This window comes from Protopterus annectens, chromosome 1.part0 (assembly GCF_019279795.1).
Source record: "Protopterus annectens isolate FY-2018-M chromosome 1.part0, PAN1.0, whole genome shotgun sequence".
In the NCBI taxonomy this organism is placed as follows: Eukaryota; Metazoa; Chordata; order Ceratodontiformes; family Protopteridae; genus Protopterus; species Protopterus annectens.
The window spans coordinates 39863055-39889183 of NC_056725.1; the positions used below are offsets into that span (position 1 = coordinate 39863055).

A 26129-nucleotide genomic window follows, 5' to 3' on the forward strand; every position below is an offset into this window, starting at 1 on the left:
TATTGTATCCCCTGGATATTATCGACTGTACCCACGTGTCGTCTGTGATCTCTTGCCAGGTTTCTGTGTACAGTGACAATCTTCTCCCGACTGCCTCCAGAGATGGACAGATGGGCCCCCTTTCAGGAGCACTGGAAGGGCCTCCCAGAGAACGTATCTCTGTCACCCCGACTCTGCGGACCCCCTCTGCCACGAGGGCAGCATCTCCCATTATTACTTCCCCCTCTGCCCCAGGGGAAAAATTCACCACGTGTGTCCAGCGAAGTTCCCTGGGATTTCCAGAACCACATTTTTCCACCCTTTTGATCTTTGGGATAAGGTCGAGAAGACATGGAAAAACGTACTCCCATGGCAGAGAGAGTCTTGCCATCCTGCTCACACCTGGTTAGTCTCTCTTTTACCTTAGGCCCGAATGACAATGAGCATCAAAGGGGGCATTGGCAAAGGAGGACTTGAAAGGTTCCACAAATTGACAAAGGTGCATCCAGGAATGCCTTCGTACGGAGACTCCTGTGCCTGCAGCCCTACTCGCTCTATTGGCTGCATAGGCAATAAGCCACATGGAAGACTTAACTATCGAAGATAAGATTGCAAGCTGAGAAGCAGTCTTATCTGCAGCTCCCACAGCTGTAGGATCCTGTAGGGAATCTCCTCTTTCAGGAGGTCCCTCTGAAGATGGGTGAAATGGAATAGATAAATCAGTGACCTGAGAGTAAAAGCCGCTGAAGAAAAGACACGCTTCCCGTATCTGTCCATCGTATGTGACTCTTTGTTTGGAGGATGGACAGATGTAGAAGTCTCTGCTATTTCCTTCTTAGTGGCCACCGCCACCACTACAGCATCAACTGGCACACCCTTGGATAAGAAGGATTTGTCATCAGGGGCGGTTATGAATTTATTGGGCCTGCACGACAATGGTTTCATCGATTCCAGAGAGCTCCACACCTTTCAACCTACTACCCCTAGCAGTGGGTTGAATGGCGGAGACACCCAAGAGGTGGAGGGTCAGGAACCGAATGCATCCAGGTACATGGACTCATCCTCAGAAGGAGAAAGGGACTTCCAGCCACCCCTCTGCCTGAGGATTTCCAGGATGTTGGAGAATGAGACATCCTCAGAAGGGGACCCTTCTGAGTCCTCCAAGTCTATGTCCAATGTCAGAGAGTCAGGGAAGTCCACATGCTTCCTCTTACATGTCCTCTTCCAGGGGACCTCCTCAGGGGGATGTTCTGGGGAGGTTTCAGAAGAGGGGGGTCACCCAATGGGGCATCCCAAGGCACTGGTTCCCTGTGCTTAGAATGGAGGGGTGGTGAGAGTAAATAGGGGACGGAGTAGCTGAATCCAAGGGAGGAGCTGTCTGAGAGGACAGCAAACTCCTCATGACCTCGAAGGCACCATGTTCCCGGCCCGAGAGTGTCACTGGCTCTGAAGAGTCAAGAGACCTCTCCCACCACCAAGGGTGATGGCTCCAAGGCTGATGTGGAAGCCAAGCTCACCTGCACTGAAGTTCCAAGAGGGAGAGTGGGGTCGGACAAGGGTCTGATGCCACCCCCCCCCCCAGAGCTGACCAGGGAGTGTCAGCTCCCAGATTTCTCGACAGAAGGAGGTATCGAGGAGATCAGAGTGGATGTTGGAACCAAGAAACCGGCGGTTCCACCACAATGACTTCCATTGCACTCTGGCTCCGAGCTTAGGTGAGTCGAAGGAGGAATAGACGGTCCGGGAGGAACAGTAGTCAGCTCCACATCCATACAGGCTAGGCTCGATAATATTTTGCAGAGAGTCGGTGTCTTGAGAAGCCTCTTCACCACTCTCTCCACAATATCATCCAAAAGACTCCTGGACAACTGAGAGGAGTGGGTGGACGAACGGTGACTCCCTGCCAAAGACTGCAGGAGCGGTGATTGTGGCACAGACCGTACTGGTTCCAAGGAAGGCGATCTACTCCTTTTATGACTCCTAGATGGCTCCAATGACACTGATGGAACCGCAGGAGATAAGGTGTTGTCGGACCCGAAAGGTTTCGGATCCAACGAACTGGTAGACTTCTCTAAGTGTCTCAACGGCTCCAAAGTCGGAACCGACGAAGTTGTCAGTTTGGGTGATTTCCCTGGTTTACTAGCCTGATTCCCTTTTGCTGGAATGTCAAAAGGCCCTTTTAGTAAACCTTGCAAGATAAGTTTGTTTTTCTGCTCCTGCAGGACTCTGGCACCGAAAGTATGACAAACAGAACATGAGTCCTGCAGTTGCATGGCCCCCAAACAATAAATGCAACTCGTATGTCCAGTCAGGGACATTTTCTGGGTGCACGAGTTGCATTTTTTGAAACCAGAAGGTTTGGATTCCTTGGGCACTTCTTTGGACATTATTACAAAAATCAACAACAAAGCCTAATACAGTAACTACGAAGCACTGAAGCTGTAGGTATCAGAGAAACAGCTTTATAATAACCACTAAAAACTAAGACTTTTTTTTTAACAACTGAAAATAGAAGGTAGGAAGGTAACGGAAGGGGGAAAGCCTCTAAGTGAAACGACAACTCCCCCAACCGAGGAGAGCATCTAACTTAAACAGCTACTCCTTACCAGAAAAGGAAAAGGAGGGAATAAGGGGAAAGCCCTCTAACTGAAATGGGCTAAGAGTAAGGGGGAATATCCCCTAAGAAAAATGGATTTGACAAGGGGAATAGGCCTGGAGAAAGAACAATGGCCTAAACAGCAGCAACAACAACCAGAAAGTGGAAATAGGGGGCAAAAAACACTACTAAACTACAAAGAGACCCTGAAGAAATATCAAGATTTAAACCAGAAAAACAACAATAAAATTCAAAAACGTAGCCTGGCCAGTATCCAGCAATCTTGAAGCTTCAAGCGGCAAATGAGATCTAGGTAACTAGCATTAGGCATGATGGGATAGGGGCTAGCCTCGAGCCACTGGAAGCTCTCGAGTTTTAGAATATGGCCGAGTCGGAGCTGAGGGTCGGCTCCGAACCCAACCAACAAGAAGGAAGGTGAGATAGGGACAACATAACATCAAAGTATTTAAACAAAAATACAGTATTTAAAAAAAATAGAAGTTATGTTCTTACCATAACGTTCCATGTTAGTTGTCTTCTTCTCGCCGGATGGGTTCGGAGCCGACCTCGGCTCCGACTCGGCCACTCTAAAAGCTCGAGAGTTGGTTCCACCGGCTCGAGGCTCCCCTTATATCCCACAATGCTAGGCGAGAGTTACCTCAGATCTCGTTTGTAAGCTAACCCCAGCTTATAAAAGTAAAAGAATAACTCTAAACAGAGTCCACCTCTAACAACAGGAAGAAAGAAGGGTGACCTACATCCTGAACCAGGAAATATGCACAATAGCATATGCCTAAGAAAGAGGTGGTAGAAAGAGAGGTCACAATCAGAACTCCTCTAGGTCTGTCCAGGCCCGGGGAAGGAGGGTGGACGAAGAAGAAGGCGAAGAAGACAACTAACATGGAACGTTATGGTAAGAACATAACTTCTATATGTTAAGTTGTCTATCTCGCCTTCATTCTGCTGGATGGGACCGTCCCCTAGCATCTTGTCCCGGTGGCCTAACGGAACAGACTCCTGAGAACAGTGGAACCAAAATTAGCTCTATGCCTAGAAGCTAAATCCAACTTATAATGAGAAATAAAAGTGTGAGGAGTAGCCCAAGTAGCCGCTGCACAAATGGTGTCAATAGGCAGTCTGTCTTGGAAGGCTAAAGAAGTAGCCAAAGCTCTGGTGGAATGGGCTTTAGGTTTATTAGGCAATTTTGGTGTCTAATTTCATATACAAGGGAAATCAAAGATGTTAGCCATCTGGATAATGATACCTTTGAAACTGAAAGTCCCTTTCTGCTTTCCGCATAGGAGACAAACAGCTGATCAGATTTTCTGAATTGTTTTGTTCTATCCAAGTAGTACCTCAATTGACGATGAACATCCAGGCAGTGTAATTTTGTTCAGACCTGTTGGAATACTCTGGAAAAAGACAGGAGGTCAATGCTTTGGTTTAGATTTGATGTCGAGACCACCTTAGGCAAAAGGACGGATTAGTTCGTAAGGATACTCTGTCCTTATGAAACAATAGATAAGGAGGTCGACAGCTGAGTGCTTGAAGCTCTGAAACTCTTCTAGCTGAAGTAATAGCTACCAGAAAAGAGTCTTCCATGATAGCAATTTTAAAGAACAGGAGACTGCAGGTTCGAAAGGGGAAGAATCAAAGAAGCAAGTACTAAATTTAGGTCCCAAGGAGAAGGAGGATTTCTTATAGGAGGTCTGAGAAGAAAAACTCCTTTCAAAAAGGCTTTGCAAAGCTTGTGGGACATTAAGGTAGATTCAGAAATACCCACATGAAAGTTAGAAATAGCTGCCAATTGAACTTTAAGAGTAGAGGGAGATGAACCTGCATGGAAGAGTTCAGCTAGAAAATCAAGGACTAATTGATGGAAGCAGTGAAAGGATCTATGTCCTTTTCTTGAGCCCAATATGTGAAGCGTTTCCACTTACTCAAATAAATCTTCCTAGTGGAAGATTTATGGGAAGCTATCAAAATATCTCGAACAGAGTGAGATAATTGAGGAAGCCTGGCTAAGGTTGGAACTGGAGGAACCAAGCAGTGAGGTTCAGAGAGGGGAGGGAGCGATGAAGCTGACCCGACTGATGGATCAAAAGATCTGGAACTAGGTCCAGATTCCACGGTCGCTCCAAAAGAAATTGATGTAGAAAGGGGAACCATACCGGTCGAGGCCAGTAAGGAGCAATGAGGATCAATGAGGCCTTCTGAGCGATAGCTTTCTGTATCACTTGAGAGATTAGTGGGAAGAAATGCATACAGAAGTCCCCGGGGCCAAACTTGGACTAGAGCGTCTCTGCTGGGTTGGCCTGGTAAAGGGAATAGAGTGAAATATTCTCTGCACTTGCTGTTTTGGGGAGTAGCAAAAAGATCGCAGCAAGGCTGACCCCACTTGAGGAAAATTTCTCTCACCACAGAGTCTTTCAGAGACCACTCGTGAGGCATGAGGATTGCTCTGCTCAACTTGTCCGCAATTTGATTGGACTTCCCGGGGATGTGCGTTGCTATCAGAAACCGCTGAGAAGAAATCGCCCATTGCCACAGTCTGAGTGCTTCTCGACACAGGGGGTATGACCTGGTTCCACCTTGTTTGTTGATGTACCACACTAAAGACATATTGTCTGTCTGGATTGCAATCGTTCCCAAGGGAAGAGAGTCTTGAAGGGCTTGCAACGCTAAAAGCACTGCTCTCATCTCCAGAACATTTATGTGCAAGTGGCATTCGTTGGTTGCCATGTGCCCTGGACCGTCCTGCCCTGATAATGCCCCCACCCAATCAGGGAGGCATCCGTTGTCAGAGTAGCAACCGGAGGGTGGAACAAAGGGTCTTCCCAACAAAAGCTGAGGGGAAGACATCCACCACATGAGATGATTTTTGCACGCTTGCGTGATCATAATGGTGTGAGACATTGGAAGTTCCTGGTATGACCATTGAGTAAAGAGCATCCATTGAAGGATCCGCATATGGAATCTGGCTAATGGAAGCAGGGTATGGCCGCCATAATTCCCAACACTTTCAGAACTAATCTGGCTTTGATTCTGTTGTTGTTGAAAAGGAGTGAGACCAGTTTGTGAATGTCTGTTATTCTCTGATGTGTTAGTCTCGCAGACATGTCTACTGTGTCTAGATTTGCCTATGAAAGTAATAGTATGACAAGGCGACAAAACAGACTTTTCGCAATTTATTGAAATGCCTAACTTTTGACAAATGCGAAAAGTGTAATCCCTGGCCATCAGAAGGAGATGCTTGGTGGGAGCTGTGAGGAGCCAGTCGTCCAAATATGGAAACACCTGGAATCCTTGTCGTCTCAGGTGAGAAGCTACCACTGCCATGCATTTGGTAAACACCCGGGGGGCAGTGGTGAGACCAAAGGGCAGGGCCCTGAACTGAAAATGACTGGTTCCCAGCCTGAAGCGGAGGAATCTTCTGGAGCGTCTGTTCATTTTTATGTGATAGTACGCATCCTGAAGGTCTATAGAGCACATCCAGTTTCCTTTGCCCAAAAGGGAAGGATGGATTGTAGCGTGACCATCTGAAATCTTGTTTTCTTGACTGATTTGTTCAAGATACTGAGATCCAAAATTGGTCTCCAGTCCCCTGTTTTCTTTGGAACTAAAAGAACCTTGAGTAGATTCCGGATCCTTGCTGGTCTGCTGGAACTGGCTGAATTGCTCTTTTTGTAAGCAGTTTTGAAATCTCCAAAACCGCTAGATCCCTTTGAGCGGGTGGAACATCTGGAAGGGATTTTTTTGATTGATTTGGAATGCGAAGAAAGGGGATAGAATAGCCTTCGGAAATGATGGACTGTACCCATTTGTCTTGAGTCAGGGATAGCCAGGCTTCTGGGTACAGTGACAATCTTCCCCCGACTGCCTCCGAAGATGGGCAGTCGGGCAACACCTCAGGGATGCTGAAAGGGCTTGTCAGGGAAGGCTTCCCGATTGCCCTGGTTCTGCGGACCCCCCCTGCCCCTAGGGCGACGTCTACCATTGTTATTCCCGCCTCTGCCTCTGGCGGGGAAACGACTCTGTGCGTCAGGCGAAGTCCCTTGAGATTGTTTACGGAACCACATCTTTCCACCTTTCTGGCCTTTGGGGTAAGGCCTAGAAGGAGTAGAAAAATGGACTCCGACGGCAGAAAGGGTCTTGCCATCAGTTTCGCACCTAGTCAAGGTTTCTTTCACTTGAGGACCAAAGAGAGATGATCCATCAAACGGGAAGTTAGTGAAAGACGTCTTGAAGGGTCCATGAAATTACATAGCCGCATCCAGGCATGCCTACGTAAGGCCACACCTGTCCCTGCGGCTCTACTCGCTCCATCAGCCACGTAAGAGAGAGGCGATGGAGGAGTTGGTTATGGAGTTAAGGGTAGCCAGCTGCGTATTCATCTTATCTTGAAACCCGCAGCTGTAGGGTCCTTTAACATTTCACTCGCTTCCTTGATCAAGTCCCTTTGAAGACGAGTAAAGTGGCACAGGTAGTTCAGCGAACGCATGGTAAATGTCGCTGACGAGAACATCCGCTTCCCGTACCTGTCCATGGACCTAGATTCCTTGTTAGGTGGATGGACAGGTACTGAAGGATCAGCTAGCTCCTTCTTAGTGGCAGCAGCTACCACCATAGCATCCACAGAAACTCCTTTTGTTAAGAACTGTTTGTCTGCTGGTGCCGTTATGAACTTGGAGGGTCTCCTGGGAGTGGGGTCCACTGAATCAGGAGCCGTCCATGCCTTCTTAGCAACCACCTGCATGAGGGAGTCAAAGGGGGGAGACACCCAGGAGGTGGAAGGACGAGAGCCAAACGCCTCAAGGTACACAGATTCATCCTCCGAAGGGTTAAGGGCTGGCCAATTTCCCCTCTGTTTCAGGATCTCTAGTATGTCTGCAAATGAGACATCTTCAGAAGGGGAACGGGGGGAACCCTCAGAATCATCCAAATCTGTGTCAGACGTGATGGACTTAGGTGAGTCAATGTGTTTCCTCTTACACTTCCTCTTCCGCCAAATCAGGAGAGGCCTCGGAAGAGGATGAAATCCCCACAGGGGGTTCCTGAGGAGCTGGCTCTCTGCGGTCCGGGATGAGGGAGTGAGTCGACTTGACCTGAGGCACCGTAGAGGGAGGGGCGGACGGAGCCGACTGTGGAGTAGAGCCAGGCTCTAACACACTCCGCATGACCTCGAATGCACCCCTGTCAGGCAAAGCCAGAGGTCCCCACTCCGAGAAGCTAAGAACCTCCCTCAGCACCGACAGAGATGGCTCCGAGGCCGATGTCGGAGCCGAACTCACCAGCGCCGAAGCACCGAGAGGGAGAGGGGGTCGGACAAGGGCCCGATGCCACTCACCCCCTCGGAGCCGACGAGGGAAGTCCGGCGCCGAGATTCTTCAAAGGAAGAAATCGGAGCCAACGACGGAGCCGAAGACAAATGTATCGGCTCTGACGCTAACACAGTCTCGGTTCCGACGCGACCCGGCTCCGAGCTCAAGAGAGTCGAAGGAGGAATATATTGATGGACCGGGGCAGGCATCGACTGATGAGTCGGGCTCTGAAGCATCTGGGCCAGTGCCTCGGACTTAAGAAGTCGACTCACTACCCTCTGAAGGTCATGATCTGACAGCCTCGATGACCTAGAGGAGTGAGATCTTTGGCTCCATTCAGACAGCAGGGGAGATCCTGGAGCCGAATGAACGGAGCCAAGAGATGGTGACCTGGACCTCTTCCTAGTTGTCGGCTCCGAAGGTCTGGTCGGAGCCGACACGGAACTTAATACCTCGGCCCGGCCGGAGCAGAGGAACCACAGAAACTGTGGACTGAGACTCATCGGCTCCAGCCGGAGCCGATGTAGGCAGAGGTTTAGAAACCTTAGGTCTCGGCTCAGTTGTCGGAGCCGAAGACCTAGATGCCTTAGAGGGCTTCCCTGTAGAAACAGAAGGGGAATCCTCTGGCTTGAGTAAGCCTCTTAAGATCAATTTATTTCTTTCCTGCAGGACCCTGGGGCTGAAGCCATGGCACACAGCACAGGAGTCCTGCAGGTGCAAAGGTCCCAGACAGTAGACACAAGAAGTGTGAGCGTCTGTCAGAGACATTTTCTGACAGCACGCATCACACTTCTTGAATCCGGAGACCTTTGCTTCCTTAGACATTACTAAAGGTGTAATCAAACACACACACAAACACACTAATTACACCCTGTCAAGTTTAAATTATAATAAAACACTAACTAGGTTTTTTAAAAAAAAAGAAGTAATGCACACACTCCACTAGGGAAAGAAGAAAAGGCCTGAAGGCCCAAGGGAAGAACCTAAAGTTCTTGAGGGAAAAAAACGGGAATTTTTTAGAAGGGGATAAAAATTTCTCTAAACTAAGGGAAAAGAGTAAAATATTAAAATTAAAGGGGTTTAAATAGACTAATTTACACAATAAAAGTCACTTACCAAGAACCGGTAGAAAACCAACACCTCGATAGCTGTAGCGGCAAACGAGATCTGAGGTAACTCTCGCCTAGCATTGTGGGATATAAGGGGAGCCTCGAGCCGGTGGAACCAACTCTCGAGCTTTTAGAGTGGCCGAGTCGGAGCCGAGGTCGGCTCCGAACCCATCCAGCAAGAATGAAGGCGAGATAGACAACTTAACATCATTGTCTACAACCATTTGATTCTGAATTACCACTAGCTTACGATTTAGCTTTGCTGTTTAGCTCTGGTTGGTGAATGTATTTAACAGACAAAGAACAGTCACTGGCAACAAATTCCAAACATTAGCTCTAGGTTCTCCGTTCACATTCCAGAAGGTAAAGTTTAACTGCTGCGGCTAACTGTTACTCTGAATTTAAATGATTCGTAAATTCTGCATTCCATGTTTTGCTTAGCATGCTTAGCTTTTAAAAGCCATCTTTCTCTTTAGGTAGCTCTACAGAATAGCAGTACAGATTTGGTAACACATCTATAGAGAGGAATTAAGCTTTACAAATGTGTGCAAAATTTTCATTTTCCAAGGTCTGATCCAGCTGTACTAAAACAAAAAATGGGGATGGACAGATTGCAGAATCCACCTTTTACATGCTGCAGGATTAACTGGAAGTAATTTACATTTTTTTCTGGGGAAAAAGAGATTACATAAAATGTAACTCAGTGTAACTTTTCTATATTTTGCATCCTTATTGCATGTTTCACTGAAAGACAACAGCAAAGTGCCCTTTACACCTCCTATGATTTCTTGTACACCACCATCTTTCCTTGCTCTGTCACAATGCTTGCTCACTTTTAAATCTGAGCTTTATACTACAAGTTCCTTATCTACTTCTGCATCCCCTGACTACACTTCCTTACTGTGTTACTTCTTCCAAAATGTGCTATTTTACATTTGTTTTGATAGTGAATTTAAGCTGCCGTGTTTTACATTATTCTTTTAAATTTGCCAAGTCACTTTTCATCTTTTCTGCAACACTTTTTCCTTTCATCCCTGTTACACATACCTGTGTAATAAGTAAAGATACTATTTTTGTAGAAGGACAGATTCCTAGTACTAACCTCCCTCTATCCCACTGCCAATAATAGTTTCAGCTTAGTAGATTCCACTACTAGCAGGATATTATTTTATTTATAAAATAAAGTAATATCCTCTGTGTCCTTTGTTTAGTCAACATATTACCCAAGTTACGACCATGCAATATACTGTCGCCCATCTAATATGATTTGTTAATATTCACAGCAGCAATATTCAAATACCTTAGGTCACATTTGAAACTGGATTTTGGCCTGTCTCCTTCCATCCAGAACACTTTCAAACTGTCTTCCTTGAAGGGCATAGGCACAGAACTACCAGGTGCTCTCCTGATGAAGTTAACTACACCATCACTATGTATCTTAACAGTTTATGGAATACTATTTTTCTTCAAACCAGAAGGAGGTGGATTTAATAACTCTTTGGTCAAGGACAGCATTCTCATTTGAATCTGAAAAAAAGTGCTAGCAAAATGCATTTGATTTAGCTTTGAAATTATACAAGCTGATGGGACATTCCATCAGTACACAAAAAGTTTCAAAATACACTTACCTCCTCCATCAAATGTTGATTCTCCTAGACAGTCATTAAGAATTTTGGAGGAACACCGTTTATGGCAATTAAATTTACAGTCTGAAAAAAAATACAGAGTACAAGGTAAGAAAAGAAACATATGGCCAACTTATAGCTTAGAAGAAAAAATTTCCAACTCCCTCTTGCTCTACTCTCCAACCTAACACCAGCTTGGCTGCAAAAAGACAATAAACAAATGAAGAGCTCAGCTTAAAGAAAAATATTTCGACAATCAATAAAATAAAAATAGAAGTTATGTACTTACCATAACGTTCATTGTGAGTACTACAGAGCTCGAGGTCTTCAGACAGCTTGAGGCCATGTCCCTATCTCATGATTCACCTATAATTACCTCAGATCTTGTTTGCTGCATATAATAATACCATGTGTCATTCTATCACTCTTTAAGAGACAGCCATAGAAGGGTTGAGCAACCAGGATGAATCCAGTAACTTGGTCCTCAAAAAACCCTGGAGGGGGTAGGAGGGTGGGAAGTAAGAATGAAGGCGAGATGACCAACTCACATGGAACATTATGGTAAGTACATAACTTGTTTATGTGAAGTTGTTCTATCTTGCCGGTCATTCTTACAGATGAGTAGCGTCCCAAGCACCATCTTTTCGGGTGGCTCACAGGAGTATGTTTTTCAGGACAGTAGACCCAAAAGAGGCCCTGTCAACTTTGTAATGAGTGATAAAGGTATGAGGTCTTGACCAAGTGGCTGCTGCACAAATGTTGCCTATAGGAAGTCTAGCAGAAAAGGCAGAGGATGTAGACACTGCTCTGGTAGAATGAGCCTTAATTCTGTGGTGTAAGGGCATATTAGCAGCTGAATAAACAAATGTGATACAATTGGATAACCACTTAGAGTTGTTTTTGCCATTGGCATACCTTTTCTGGAATCTGAAAAGGAAACGAAAGCTGTTCTGATTTCCTAAACTCTTTTGTTCTATCCAAGTAAAATCTGAGCCGTCTATGAACATCAAGCTTGTGCAGCATATACTCTAAGTTGTTGGAGTGTTTGGGGAAGAACACTGGCAAATCAGTAATTTGGTTAAGGTTAGTTTCAGTATAAACTTTAGGCAAAAAGGAGGGATTAGTTTGTAGTGAGACTCTGTCAGCATGGAAAAATCAAATAAGGAGGTTTTATGAACAAGGTTTGAAGCTCTGACACACTGTGGACAGAAGTGATAGCTACTAAAAAGATAGTCTTCCATGACAAATATTTCAAATCACATGAGGAAGCTGGTTCAAAAGGAGGGAGAATTATGCGAGAAAGCATAACATTTTGATTATATAGGGTATAAGGGGATTTCACAGGTGGTCTGAGATGAAAAGTCCCTTTGAGAAACTCTAATACGGAGGCCACAGGGGCTTGGTAGGAATCAATGTTATTCTGAGAGGCCCATATAGAAAACCTTTTCCATTTGCTAAGATATAGCTTCCTCGTAGAGGATTTATGAGAGGACAGGAGAATTTGTTTCATCTCATTATAAAGGCTATAGAACCTGGCAATAATGGGAATTGGAGCAGCCAAGCTGTCAGTTTCAGGGACTGAAGAGAGGGATGAAGTTCCCTCGACGAGTGTGTCAGAAGATCTGGAACTGGGTCCAGAATCCAAAGGTCCTCCAATTGATGAATTCAAAGGAAGGGGAACCAAATCTGACGAGGCCAAAGAGGGGCTATTAGAATGATGGTCCTTCCCAGGTATTTTGCTTTCTGTAGTACTTTGGGTAGCAAGGGAATTGATGGGAATGCACAGAGGAGACCTGAAGGCCAATCGTGTAAGAGTGCATCCCTCGGGGCTTCTCCCGGAGGAAAAATCAGGGCAAAGTAGCTTCTGCATTTCGTGTTTATGTGGTTTGCGAAAAGGTCGCAGCAAGGATGGCCCCACCTGTGGAATGTCCTGTCCACTATTTTTTTCTTGAGGGACCACTCGTGAGGCAACAAAATTGCTCTTCTCAGCTTGTCTGCTATCACATTGGATTTCCCTGGGATGTGCATTGCTAACAGAAAGCACTGGGTGAATGTAGCCCATTGCCATACTCTTAGGGCCGTGCAACAAAGGGGTTCCTCCTTGTTTGTTCAAGTACCAGACCACTGGCATGTTGTCCGTCTGAATCGCAATTGTTCCCAGAGGAAGAGAGTCCTGGAAGTACTGCAATGCTAAAGGTATTGCTCTCATCTCCAGGACATTGATATGTAGATGTGTCTCCTGATTGGTCCATGTGCCTTGGGCTGTTCTTCAATGAAAAGGCACCCCCCCCACACACCCTATCAGGGAAGTGGCCGTGGTCACTGTGGCTGCTGGTGGGGGTTGAACAAAAGGATGACCAATCGTAACATGAAGAAAGGTCAACCACCACTGAAAATCCTTTTTGCATGTGTTTGTGATCATTATAAGATGAGACAATGGGAGCTCTTGGTAAGACCATTGAGTGAACAACAGCCATTGCAGAATCTGCCTGTGCATGCGACCGAATAGTATGGCTAATATTGCAGTTGCCATCATGCCTAACAGTTTTACTACTTCTGATGGTGGAGCCTTGTTTTTGGATATGATATTGTGGACATGCTGATGGAGTATTAAGACTCTTTCTGCTGGAAGTCTCAAAGTGGTGGTGTCCAATTCTGCTTTGATAAAAATGGTAAGTTGCAATGGCGACAAGGCAGATTTTTCTGAGTTTACTGTAATGCTCAGATGACTGCAGACTGAAAGAGTGGTGTCTCTGGCTTGTATGAGCTGATACCTGGTGGTGGCGGTGAGGAGCCAATCGTCTAGGTACAGAAACACATGGAATCCTAAACATCTCAGCTGAGCAGTGACCACTGCCATACATCTGGTGAACACTCTGGGGGCTGTAGTGAGACCAAAGGGCAGGGGTCAAAACTGGTAATGATTGGCTCCCAGCTGGAAGCACAGATGATCCCTGGATGGTCTGGCCATTTTTAAGTGTTAGTACACATCCTGAAGATCTATCGAGCACATCCAATTGTTTTTCCCTAAAAAGGGAAGTATTGACTGAAGTGTGACCATCCGGAACTTCTCTTTCTTGACAGATCTGTTTAGTCTGCTGAGGTCTAAAATAGGTCCTCCAGTCCCCTTTCTTTTTTAGAACTAAAAAGAATTTTGAGTAAGTTCCGGATCCTATCTGGTCTGCTGGAACTGGTTGGATGACTTTTTCTTAGCAACGTTTGGACCTCTATTGTTGCCTGTTCCCTGTAACTGGGTGGAACGTCAGGGATTTTTCTTGTCAATGGAGGGGGTATGGCGAAAGGAATGAAATACCCTCTGGAAATGATACTTTGTACCCAGTTATCATTTGTTATTTTGAGCCAGGCATCTGGATACAAAGATAAGCGACCCCCAACTGCCTCCAGAGTAGGACAGTCAGGCCTCGTTTCAGGAGCTCTGGTAGGGCTTCCCAAAGAACTGATCTCTGTCGCCCTGGTTTTGCAGAACCCCTCTGCTGCAAGGGCGGCGTCTTCCATTATTGTGGAGGGGGGGGTGCACCACGTGTGTCCTGAAAGGCTCCTTTGGTTTACGGAACCACATCTTTCCTCCCCTTTGACCCTTGGGGTAGGGTCTGGTAGGGGGTAGAAGAACAGACTCCGACGGCATACAGAGTCTTTCTTTCCTGTTCACACCTGGTCAAGGTTTCCTTAACTTTGGGCCCGAAAAGGGACGAGCCATCAAAAGGGGTGTTGACAAGGGATGACATAAAGGGCTCCACAAAGGAACACAAGCGTATCCAAGAGTGTCTCCTAAGAGCAATTCCTGTAACCGCTGCTCTGCTCGCTCCATCAGCTGCATATGAAATGAGGCACATGGATGCGTTTACTATGGAATTGAGCGTAGTAAGCTGGGAGGCAACTTTATCTGAAGCTCCTGCAGTTACTGTACCCTGAAGAGCATCTCCGAGCTCTTTTGGGAAATCTCTTTGCAGTCTAGTAAAATGGGTGAGACAGTTGAGCGAACGCAGTGCAAATGTCGCTGAATTGTACATGCACTTCTCGTATCTATCCATGATCCTAGAATCTCTGTTAGGAGGATGGATAGAGGAAAAAGTTTCCAAAACTTCCTTTTTGGTGGCTGCCGCCATCACCATGTCTTCAACTGCCACTCCCTTGGTAAGAAATGATTTTTCCTGAGGGACGGAAATAAATTTATTAGGCCTCCTGGGTACAGGCTCCATGCTGTCCGGAGATTCTCTCGACCTTCGTGTGACCAGCTCCATAAGCTCATCAAAGGGAGGAGACACCCAAGAGGTGGAGGGTTGAGACCTGAAAGCCTTCAGGAGAACCGACTCATCTTCAGTAAGGCTGGTGGACTGCCAGTCACCCCTCTGCCTAAGAATTTCTAATATCTCAGCAAATGAGATATCCTCAGAGGGGGACCATGGGGACCCTTCTGATTAATCCAAGTCAGTATGGGATGTGAGAGACTCCTGTGGGGAGTCTAAATGCTTCCTCTTACATATTCTCTTCCTGGGAACCTCATCAGTGGGAACTTCTGGTGAGGTCTCGGAAGAGCAGGGACCACCCAATGGGGCTTCCTGAGGCTCTGGGTCTCTCCACTTAGCAAGGATCTGTGAAGCAGAAGTGGACACAGGTGCTTTTGGGGAGGAGGTAGCCAGATCTAAAGTCGAAGATATCTTAGGAGACATAATCCTCCTCATAGCTTCGAAGCTACCTCTGCTCTGATGAGAGGGGACCAACGGATCCGAGGAAACCGTCGATACTCTGGGCACTGGGACAGTAGGCTCCTAGCCAGAGGTAGGAGCCGGGCTCATCTGAGCCGAAGCCCCGAGAGGCAGAGTCAGAACTGACAAGTCGGTCCGACTATCCTCCCCGAACCCAACAGAGAGCGCGGCTCCTAGATTCCTCAATTGGCGCCGAGGACACTGGAGCAGGCGTCAGCTCCGAAGGCTCAACGATCATCAAGAACAACTACTTCAGCTCAGAAGGACCAGTATGGCACGGAAGAGGAAAAGTAGTAGATGGTAAAAGGGTCTTCTGTTCCAAAACCATTTGGGTCGGAGCTGATAAAAATTTAGCAAACACCGGTGCCTGTAAAAGCTTCTGCATCACACGATCCACATACAAATCGGAAAGACTTATCGAAGACCGAAATGAGTGGACAGAAGGAGGTACAGATTTCAGAAGTGGAGATTTAAGCACTTCCGATACCGGTTCCAGGACCAGGGACTGGCTCCGATGACTGTGAAGCAGACGTCAACTTTTTTTTTGTTTTCTTAACTTCTGAAGAAGTAGAAGCCTTGGAAGACTTTGAAGATTTGCTAGACCTGTCCTGGTCACTCAAAGCTTCCTGGAAAGACGGTTTAAGTAGACCTCTATCGATTAGCTTTCTCTTTCTCTCCTGAAAGACCCAGGAAGAGAAGGAATGACAAATGGAGCAACTTTCCTGAAGGTGTAAAGCTCCCAAACAGTAAACACAATTAACATGGCTATCTGTTACAGACATTTTCTGTCCACATTTTGGACATTTCTTGAACCCTGACTTAGGATGTTTATCCTTATCCTGGTCAGCCATAATGAACAGCACAATATCAGTGAAACTACAACAATATGCTAAATACACACCAAAGACTATTTAAACAAGCCCTAATACAAAACCTATGGGCAAAATATCCTGTGACAAGTGTCACTTTAAACACACACACTAACTATATCTAAGCACTTCTAAATATCAAAAGTTATCAAAGCACACAATAACTATATAACTACTCTATACTACATATAAAGGCCTTTAGGAAAAACGAAGGCCAAAAGCTATACACACACATATAAATATATATACATGCATATATATATATATATATATATATATATATATATATATATATATATATATATATATATATATATACACACATACATACATACATACATATACATATATATATATATATATATATATATATATATATATATATAAAACATGAAAAAGGCACACCAAGGAATAGTGCACTAAAAATATATAAATGCTAAAGTTAAGAAAGAATTAACAATTTATAAGAAAAAATCTTTGTGATAAAGATTTACTGGCCTGAGCTATTGCTGTGGAACCTCCGATCTATTGCAGTGGCAAACTAGATCTGAGGTAACTCTAGCTGCATCATGGGATAGGGACTTGGCCTCGAGCTGTCTGAAGACCTCGAGCTTTGTAGTAGGCTGACTCGGAGCTGAGGATCGGCTCCGAACCCATCTGTAAGAATGAACGGCGAGATAGACTTCACATTAAAAGTCTTCAAATTTGTTATATCATTCATTCATTCTCTAGTTACCTGCTTAATCCAGCTCAGGACCATGGAGGGCAGAGCCTACCTGAACACTTGGTACCTATAAGGTGACAAAACTGAATCCAGACTAAATGCCAACCCACAGATGGATGCACACCCATCCTCACAGCTCACACTCTTACTGATAAGTGTTACCAATATGACCTATGACATGTATTTGGTGTGTGAGAAAAAAATTAAGACTACTCAGGAAAAATCCACAATGACACAGGAAGAGCATGCAAACTATGAAGAGATGGCACCCCAGCAGTAAACACTAAAGCCTGTGAGGCAATGATACAAACCACTGTGCTGCCCTCTTGTTATACACCACTAGTGTAAGACTTGTATACAATGACTGGGAAGACTATGGAATATGATTTTTATAAGAAATGATGTAAGCAAATTTCTTTTCATTAGAAGAAATTAATATAAAAAAAAGAAATTATGTACTTACCATAATGTTCCATGTTTGTAGTCCATCTCACCCTTCATTCTTTACATACAGGATCGGCTCCAACCCGGCCTATTTACAAGCTGGAAGACTTCTGGTTGGCTCGTGGCTAGGTAGGTATCCCATGGTGAACCAGTACAATCCCCAGATCTTGTTTGTTGCTGACTAGAAGAAATAATAACAACATACAGAAAGAAGCCAATACTAAAAGGTCTCCATAAAAAATGAAATTAATATTTTTCTGTCTCCAGATACTTCCAGAATGGGGGCAGGAGGGCGGGTTCGTAAGAATGAAGGGTGAGATGGACTACAAACATGGAACGTTATGGTAAGTACATAACTTCTTTATGTTCTGTAGTCCTATCTCACCTTCATTCTTTACATATGGGACAGCGTCCCTATCGCCTTATTCTTGGGTTGCTCAAGGAAAAATACTCCTGAGTACTGTGGAACCAAATGATGCTCTACCCCTGGAGGTTAAATCCAATTTGTAATGAGTAATAAAAGTGTGAGGGGTAGCCCACGTAGCAGCTGCACAAATATTATCAAGTGGGACCCTGGCTTGAAAGGCTGCAAAGGTAGATTGAGATCTAGTAGACTGAGCCTTGATTTTAAAGGATAAAGGTTTACCCTCAGAATTGTAAACATAAGCTATACAGCTAGAAATGCAGTTAGAGAGAGAGACACTTTGGAAAATGGTAAGCCCAACCTGGATTCGGAAAAGGAAATGAATAATTGATCCGATTTTCTGATGTCTTTAGTCTGGTGCACATAAAAATGTAATTGTCTATGGACATCTAGCTGGTGAAACCTGTACTCAGCTGCACTGGAGTGATTTGGAAAGAAAACCAAAGTTCTATGGACTGATTCAAAGTTGCATGGAAGCAGACCTTGAGGACAAAGGAGGGATTAGTATGAAGGGACACCCTGCCTTTATGAAAAATCAGATAAGGCGGTTTAGCAGACAAAGCTTGCAATTCTGACACCCGTCTGGCAGACCTGATAGCCACCAAAAACAACGTCTTCCACGATAAAAACTTCAGAGAGCATGAATGAGAAGGCTCAAAGGGCGGAGATGTTAATTTTGATAACACAAAGTTTAAATCCCATGAGGCCACAGGCTCTTGAACAGGAGGTCTTAAAGTGGCACCTTTAAGGAAGGTTTTGCACAGTTTATGAGACATCAAGTTAGAATCTAGAAAACCTAGATTAAAATTTGAAATCGCTGCCAATTGAAATCTGATAGTGGCAGCCGCAGATCCTTGGTGAAACAGTTCAGAAAGAAATTCCAAAACGACTGGAATGGAGGCAGTGTAGGGGTCAACATCCATTTTCTCCTCCCAAAGAGAGAATCTTTTCCATTTACTGGAATATAGTCTCCTAGTGGAAGGTTTATGAGAAGACGCAAGTATACGAGTCACAAAAGGCGAGAAGTCGTGAAGCCTGACTAGAGATGGAACTGGAGCAGCCACGCTGTCAAACTGAGGGTGTGTAACGAGGGGTGAAGCGAACCTGAGATGTGAGTCAACAGGTCTGGAACTGGGTTCAGAATCCAAGGATCGTCCAGGAGAAGAGGCCCGAGGAACCAAACCTGACGAGGCAAGTAAGGAGCACTGAAGATCAGTTTGCTTCCCAGCCGTTTCACTTTCTGAATCACCTTGGGAATGAGAGGAAAGGGAGGAAAAGCATACAGGAGACCCAGGGGCCAATTGTGAACAAATGTTTCTCTGGGTGACCCCTCCAAAAGAGAGATGAGGGAAAAATAGCTGTTGCATTTGGCATTGATTGGGCTGGCAAAGAGATCGCAGCAAGGCTGTCCCCACTTGCGGAAAATCTGTTCCTCTGTTTCTTGTTTCAGAGACCACTCATGAGGCATCAGGATCACCCGGCTGAGCTTGTCGGCTATCACGTTGATCGTCCCTAGAATGTGCGTTGCCACCAGAAAGTACTGGGAAGATATCGCCCATTCCCAAACTCGCATGGCCTCTCGAAAGAGTGAGTAAGATCGGGTTCTGCCCTGTTTGCTGATATACCATACTACTGACATGTTGTCTGACTGTAATGCAATAGTCCCCAGAGGAAGAAGGTCGTGAAGTGCTTGCAATGCCAGAAGCACCGCCCTCATCTCTAGAACGTTGATATGCAGGTGAGCCTCGTGATCTTGCCACGTGCCTTGGATAGTCCTGCCTAGATAATGGCCCCCCCACCCTATCTGTGAGGCATCCGTGGTCACAGTGGCAATGGGTTGGCGAGGAACAAATGAAGCACCCGTGGTCAGTTGACTGGGTAATGTCCACTAAAGGAGGTCCTTCTTGCAAGATTCTGTCAGTGGAATGTGATGGGAAAAAATGCAATTACTTAGCCAGAACCAAAGAGAAGCACAACCGAACTCGTCGACGTGGCAAATGAGATCTTGGGATTGTACTGGTGGACCATGGGATACCTACCTAGCCACGAGCCAACCAGAAGTCTTCCAGCTTGTAAATAGGCCGAGTCAGAGCCGAGGATCAGCTCTAATCCCATATGTAAAGAATGAGGGTGAGGCAGGACTACAAAACATCAGTACTTAAGTGAAACATTCCTTTTTAACTGTCCCATTTACTTTCTCAATGGCAAATGTAAACAGAAGACTTCCGTTAAATCTCAAAAAAACAGTAGAAAAGGTACTGTGATAAATGGTGCAATCACTTGGCTGTTTTCAATAACAAAAGTAATACAACGTTTTTTCAAATAAATTGCTATTATGTCATCTACAATGCTTTTTTAACCAATTTACAAAAATGAACTTCCAATGTTTATTCCATTTAGATTTTTTTTTTGCAAAGCAGTCTAAGTTAAACTGTGTGATTAACAGCAAACAGCAGCAATGTTTTCTCAAGAAACTATTTTAACCTAGTTACTGAAATATTCAACTGCTGTTTCCATGTTCTTCTTGCTGATTTTTAGTAGAATCAGCACACTGTGCAGGAGATGTTAATTATACACGCCTCTCTCCATCATAGAATCTCCCTTTTCACAACACCTAAAACTGGAATCTAGAATGTCAGGGGATACTGATATTGCAAGTAAAGAGATGATTTTAGGTACCACTGAGTTTTTCTCATGTAGACTCTTGCCAGAGGAATTATAAGAATCATAGATGAAATGAAATCCAGAATCCTGAGAAGTTCCCTGGATGAGACACTAGACTGAGTGGAAAGACTTGGGAAAAGATCCAGATACAGAACCACTTTTTCCTATGGAAGAAAAGCTGTTGAACCGAAATATCTTGGGAGATACACCAGGAAAACAATCCAGTGAGAAAGAATTAAACAAGGCTTTTATATATTCTCCCAAAAACATAACCTGTGTAGGAGATCTCTTATCCAAATGAGAGATTCCTCACACTTTGGAAAAGAATCTGCAAAGATAAGCAAGTCTAAATAAGGAAACATCTTAATAGACTGTAGTTTACAGAAGGCTATCACTGGAGCTAGGCACTATAAATACTTTTGCAATAGTGGAAAGATCACAGAGTAATGGAGAAAGAACTGATAGTGTGATCCAGACATAAAGAACCTTAACAAATGTCAGAAATCTGGAACTACACGCATAAGATAAGCATCTTTTCTATCCAAGTTCACCAGAAAGGTCAGCTGGGAAATGAGAGGTAAGTTCTGAAGAGCTAACATCTTCATCTTGGGCACTACCACAAAAGTACAGTTGTGTACACTTACCATAAATGTAGATGTTCAAGTGTATTCACTGTTGCAGTCATTAAATTTGGGGTATCTGCTTGCAGGTAGACCTCAGTCGGCCAGATTATCAAAGTCTTGGATCCTGCGTCGGTTGCTGTCTCATCTTCCATGACGTCAGATAATCAGGGGTATAAAGCATGCAGCCAACGCCATTACATCAGTTTTTCTTGCCCCAGATGTCAGGTGCCCCCATAATGGGAAGCAATTATATACAAGGTTACACCAAAAAAAGCAAATACACCAGAAAACTTAAGTATAGTAAACAAGAAGAGAGGTATAGCCAATAGAAGTCAGGGGGCTGGAGGGAGGGTAACCAGGACTGCAACAGTGAATACACTCAAACATCTACATTTATGGTAAGTGTACACAACTGTACTATGTTCTTCATGTTTCACTGCTGCAGTCATTACATTTGGGTAGATTCCCAAAGCTAAGGAAGGGAGGAGGCAATTATTGAGCATGAGCAAAACTGCAGTGGCAAAACCAGCTCTGGATTTAGAAAAAATTGGCAAGTGGTAATGCTTGGAGAAGGTATGTACAGAACTCCAGGTAGCAGCTTCTAGGATGTCCCTGGTAGGACCACCTCTAAGACAGGCTGTAGAAGTAGATGCAGCCCTGGTGGAATGGGGTCTTATCCCCTGTGGGGTAGGTTTTCCACAGTGCTTATAGCAGAAAAGAATGCAATGGCCTATCCACTTAGAAATGGTTTGCTTTGAAATGGCCTTCCCCTCTGCCCCTGTAGCAAAGGCAACTAGCAGCTGTTCAGATTTCCTGAGAGGCTTGGTCCTGTCCAAGTAAAATCTAAGTTGTCTGTGCACGTCCAAAGAGTGCAGCATTTGTTCTCATCTGTTCTGTGAATTAGAAAAGAAGGTTGGCAAATGAATGGACTGATTAAGGGCCATACTGGATACCACCTTGGGCATAAAGGAAGGACTGGTCCTAAGGGACACCCTGTCCGCATGAAAGATGATGAAAGGCTCCACTGCCATGAGGGCCTGTAATTCAGACACCCATCTTGCTGAAGTGACGGCTAGAAGGAAGGCTGTTTTCCAAGAAAGGAATTTCAACTCTGCAATTGCAGCTGGTTCAAAAGGAGGTAAAGTGAGCTTTTCCAATACAATGTTAAAGTTACAGGCAGGAGTAGGAGCTCTCCTGGGTGGTCTTAAATTTTTGGCCCCTCTGAGGAACTGTTTCAGTAGGGGGTGAGAGAAGAGGGGCAGCTCAGTATTATAATGTGCTGAAATGGCTGAGGCATGAATTTTAATGGAAGAGAAGGAAAGGCCCTTGTGAAGCACCTCTGTTAAGTATTGAAGAATATGCGGTAAACTGGGCACTGTTGTGCCCATCCCCTGAGTTTGGCTCCAGGAACAGAATCTTTTCCACTTTTCAGCATAGGATTTTCTAGTACTAGGCCTCCTTGCCTCCAGGATGACATCAGCACTTGCTTGCTGAGGGATGGTATAGGAGAACTCAGAAAATTAGCCAGGCTGCCAGGTTCAGGGTTTGAAGTTGGGGGTGCAGAATCTAGCCCTCCTGCTGGGACAGTAGGGAAGGAGTCTGAGGCAGGGGCCATGGTTCCAGTAGTGACATACTGCGCAAGAGGGTGTTACCAGTGTTGGCGTGGCCAGTCTGGTGTAATGAGTATTGTCCTTGGTTTGTCCTGTTTGATCTTTAGTAAAACTTTCGAGAGGAGAGGCAGAGGGGGAAAGGCATAAACTGAGAGGCTTTCCCAAGTAAAGGACAGGGAATCCATTTTCCAAGCTCATCTGTGAGGAGTCCTTGTGCAGAATTTGTCCAATTGGTAGTTCTGAGGGGAGGCAAACAGGTCTATCTCCGGGCTCCTCCATTTGTTTCTCAGAATGTTGAATATCTCTGGCTCCAGTTTCCACTCGTGTGGGTCCATGAGATTTCTGTTTAGGTCGTCTGCCAGTGTATTTAGCTTGCCTGGCAGGAATTGAGCTTGTAGGTGCACTTGGTAGCTCAAGGCTGTGTTCCACAGAGGCATGGCTAGTCTGCACAGAGGGTATGAATGAGTTCCCCCCTGCTTGTTTATGTACCACATAACAGTGATGGTGTCCGTCTTTACCAATAATTGTCCTGGAAGAATGTGGTCCTTGAAGGCTGTCGGAGAATTCTGTACAGCTAACATTTCTTTCTGATTGATATGCAGGTGCATCTGACTCGGGTTCCATTTGCCCTGAATGCACTGCCCTGCCAAGTGAGCCCCCCATGCATAGTCTGATACGTCTGTTGTTAGGGTTTGGGCGGCAGTGGGTAGAGTGAATGGCAGTCCCCTTGTTGTGGTGGCAGGCCTCTGCCCACCAAAGGAACTCCGTCTTTATACAAGGAATGATGGGAATCATTGATTCCAGGTCCTGAGAATGTTGACACCATAGGCTTTTTAGATACCACTGTAGTTTCCTCACATGCAGTCTTGCATATGGAATTAGTAGAATTCAAGAGGCCATGAACCCCAGGGCTTGCAGTATTTTCCTTGCAGATAGCTGGGTCTTTGTGGCCAGTAGTTTGAAGTAGGCTGTCAAATAAACATGTTCCTCTGGCATGAGGTAGGCCATCTGGGAAGTTGTATTCAAGCTTGCAGGAATACAATTTGTTGGCGGGGTACTAGGTGAGATTTATTTTCATTTATGGTGTACCCCAGTGAGGTTAGCAGTTTCTTTACAAACGCCAGATGATTTAATAGTATGTTGTGGCTTTCTGCCTGAATTAGACAATCGTCCAAGTATGGGTATATCTGAATATTTCTTTGACTGCAGAATGCAATGACCAGAGATAGGCACTTTGTGAACACCTTGGGCACAGTATATAAGCCAAAGGGCAGAGCAGAGAACTGACAGTGCAGGTAGCCTGCTCTGAAGCGTAGGTATTTTCTGCAATATTCTCTTATTGGGATGTGCAGGTAAGCTTCATTTAAATCCAGTGTTGCCAACCAGGCACTTTTGCCTAGCATGGGAAGCAACTGATGAAGAGTTAGCATTTTGAATTTTGGGATTACCAAAAAGATGTTTAGGATAGACAGGTCCAGGTACCAGGAATTGTTTTTTCTGGTACCAGGAAAAGTCTTGAGTAAAAACCTTGTCCCCATTCCTCTTCTGGGACAGGTTGAATAGTCCTGATACTTAGAAGATTGAGAACCTGCTGTTGAGCCTCTGCCCACTGATTTGGGGGTAAGTCTGGCCAACTGTGTGGGGTTGATAAGGAGAGGAAGTGGAATCTGTATCCTTGGGAAACTATACTTAGAACCCATTTGTCTTGCGTAATGAGTTCCCAGTTTTTTTGCATCCAGGGCGATCTTTCCCCCCTAAAGGAACAGTCAGTTGAGCAGGGCTTGGAAGGTTTAAGGTTAAGTCATTATGACAGTTTACTGTAGGGGGGTGTCTTACCACTTCCAGCTTTGGAAGTGGGAGCCTCCCACTGCTTAGGCCTGTGAGTACCTTGAGACTGAAGCCTGGGTGGTCTGCTGGTCCTGGGTTTGGACCGAGAAGGCCTGGAAGAGACAGGAAAGGACCAATTTTTAGAAGGCCAGTGTCTACTAAATTTGGGAGGCTGTACTTGCAGGAAATCTTTAACGGTTTGCATAAATTTTGCTTTCTCCTCCATCTTTTTAAGTACTACTTCTGCTTTGTTACCAAACAGGCAGTCTTGGTTTAAGGGAGCATCCAGTAATTTAGCTTTAACATGATCTGGCAAAGTTTGATCCTTAAGCAAAGCATGCCTTCTAAGTACAGACCCAGTGACAGCAGCCCTGCAAGATGCCTCTAAGGAATCAAAACCACATTGCAAAGTATGTTTACCAACTTCTTCAGCAGAATGTATTAAATCCTGTAATTCTTTATTTTCAGCACAGTCAGGAAACAACATCATTTTCTGTTTAAGTAATCCAATAATATGCTGCTGATACTTTAACATACGAAACTGGCAGTTTAAGGCCCTAATGGCCAAAGTAGCAGAAGTGTATACCTTCTTACCCCTTCTGTCCAGGGCACTGGAATCTCTATCAGAGGGGTAGGGTTTTTGGCAGTAGCAGCCATAATGCCTTTGGGTCCCTGTGAAATGGTCTCTGGATCTGCAGTAGGATTCTTAAAGAGGAACTTGTGAGAGTCAGGTAAATACCTGTCAGGATTCCTGGAAGCCGGGGGTAAAGTGTCTGGGGCCAGGATAGATTCCAAGAAGGCATCATCTACAATGTCCAGTACAGAAGGGATAGCTAAAGGCCTGGGATGAGGTAGGAGTAAGAATTCCCTAAGCCTCTTCTTGGAGTCAGAGTAATCCTGGCTTTCCCAGCGGAAATGCTCCCTAAGAGTATGCAAAGTTTCACCAAAAGAGAAATCTTCTGGAGGGGAAGCAGAGGGAATGGAGTCCTCTGCATCAGAATCCTCATAGGTAGATAAGGGCAAATCCTGGTCATCAGAAGAAACAGAAATTTCAGAATCCTGATCAGAAGAATCAGAAGGAAAATCAGTTCTAGATCTCTTAGAGGGAGAAGGGTGGCCCTCCCCTGATTAGAGTAAAGAGGTCTTCAGCCATTCTTATCATTTGTTTTTTAGGCATAGAGGCCTGACCATGTGGTCTGGGCATCATTTTTCTAGGCGTGGATCGAGTTTTAAGCCTTGTAGAAGAAGATGGCGTCGGTTTGATATGCAAGTCAGTAGGCCTGAATACACCCTCAGAAGCCGGTGCCTGCACAGTGGCTCTGGACCCATCCAAGGTAGAGACATCCGCAGGTTCCATAGTCGAAGAAGCATCTCGTGGCATACCGGACTCCGAATGGGTCTCAGTAGAGGCCTGCGAATCTGAAGTAGCGGGTATCAGGGGTTGCAAAAGCGCCTCACTGAGTACTGGAGAACTGGCGACTAGCTTAACGGAAGCATCGTCGGCAGCTTTGGACCTATGCGGTCTGTCTCTGTCTTTATCTTTACGTTTTTTCGGAATGTTGGTAGTCGGATGGCTTACCAAAGCCA

At 45.1% G+C, this 26129-nt stretch overlaps 1 protein-coding gene across 1 annotated transcript in view; it reads right to left on the bottom strand.

Moving 5' to 3' along the window:
• Positions 1-26129, bottom strand: part of PRKD2 (protein kinase D2) — a 3293129-nt gene that overhangs the window by 1904053 nt on the left and 1362947 nt on the right. The window contains exon 6 of the mRNA XM_044081637.1: positions 10634-10714. Coding sequence (XP_043937572.1) covers positions 10634-10714 — 81 coding nt within the window. The remainder of the gene's footprint in view (positions 1-10633; positions 10715-26129) is intronic.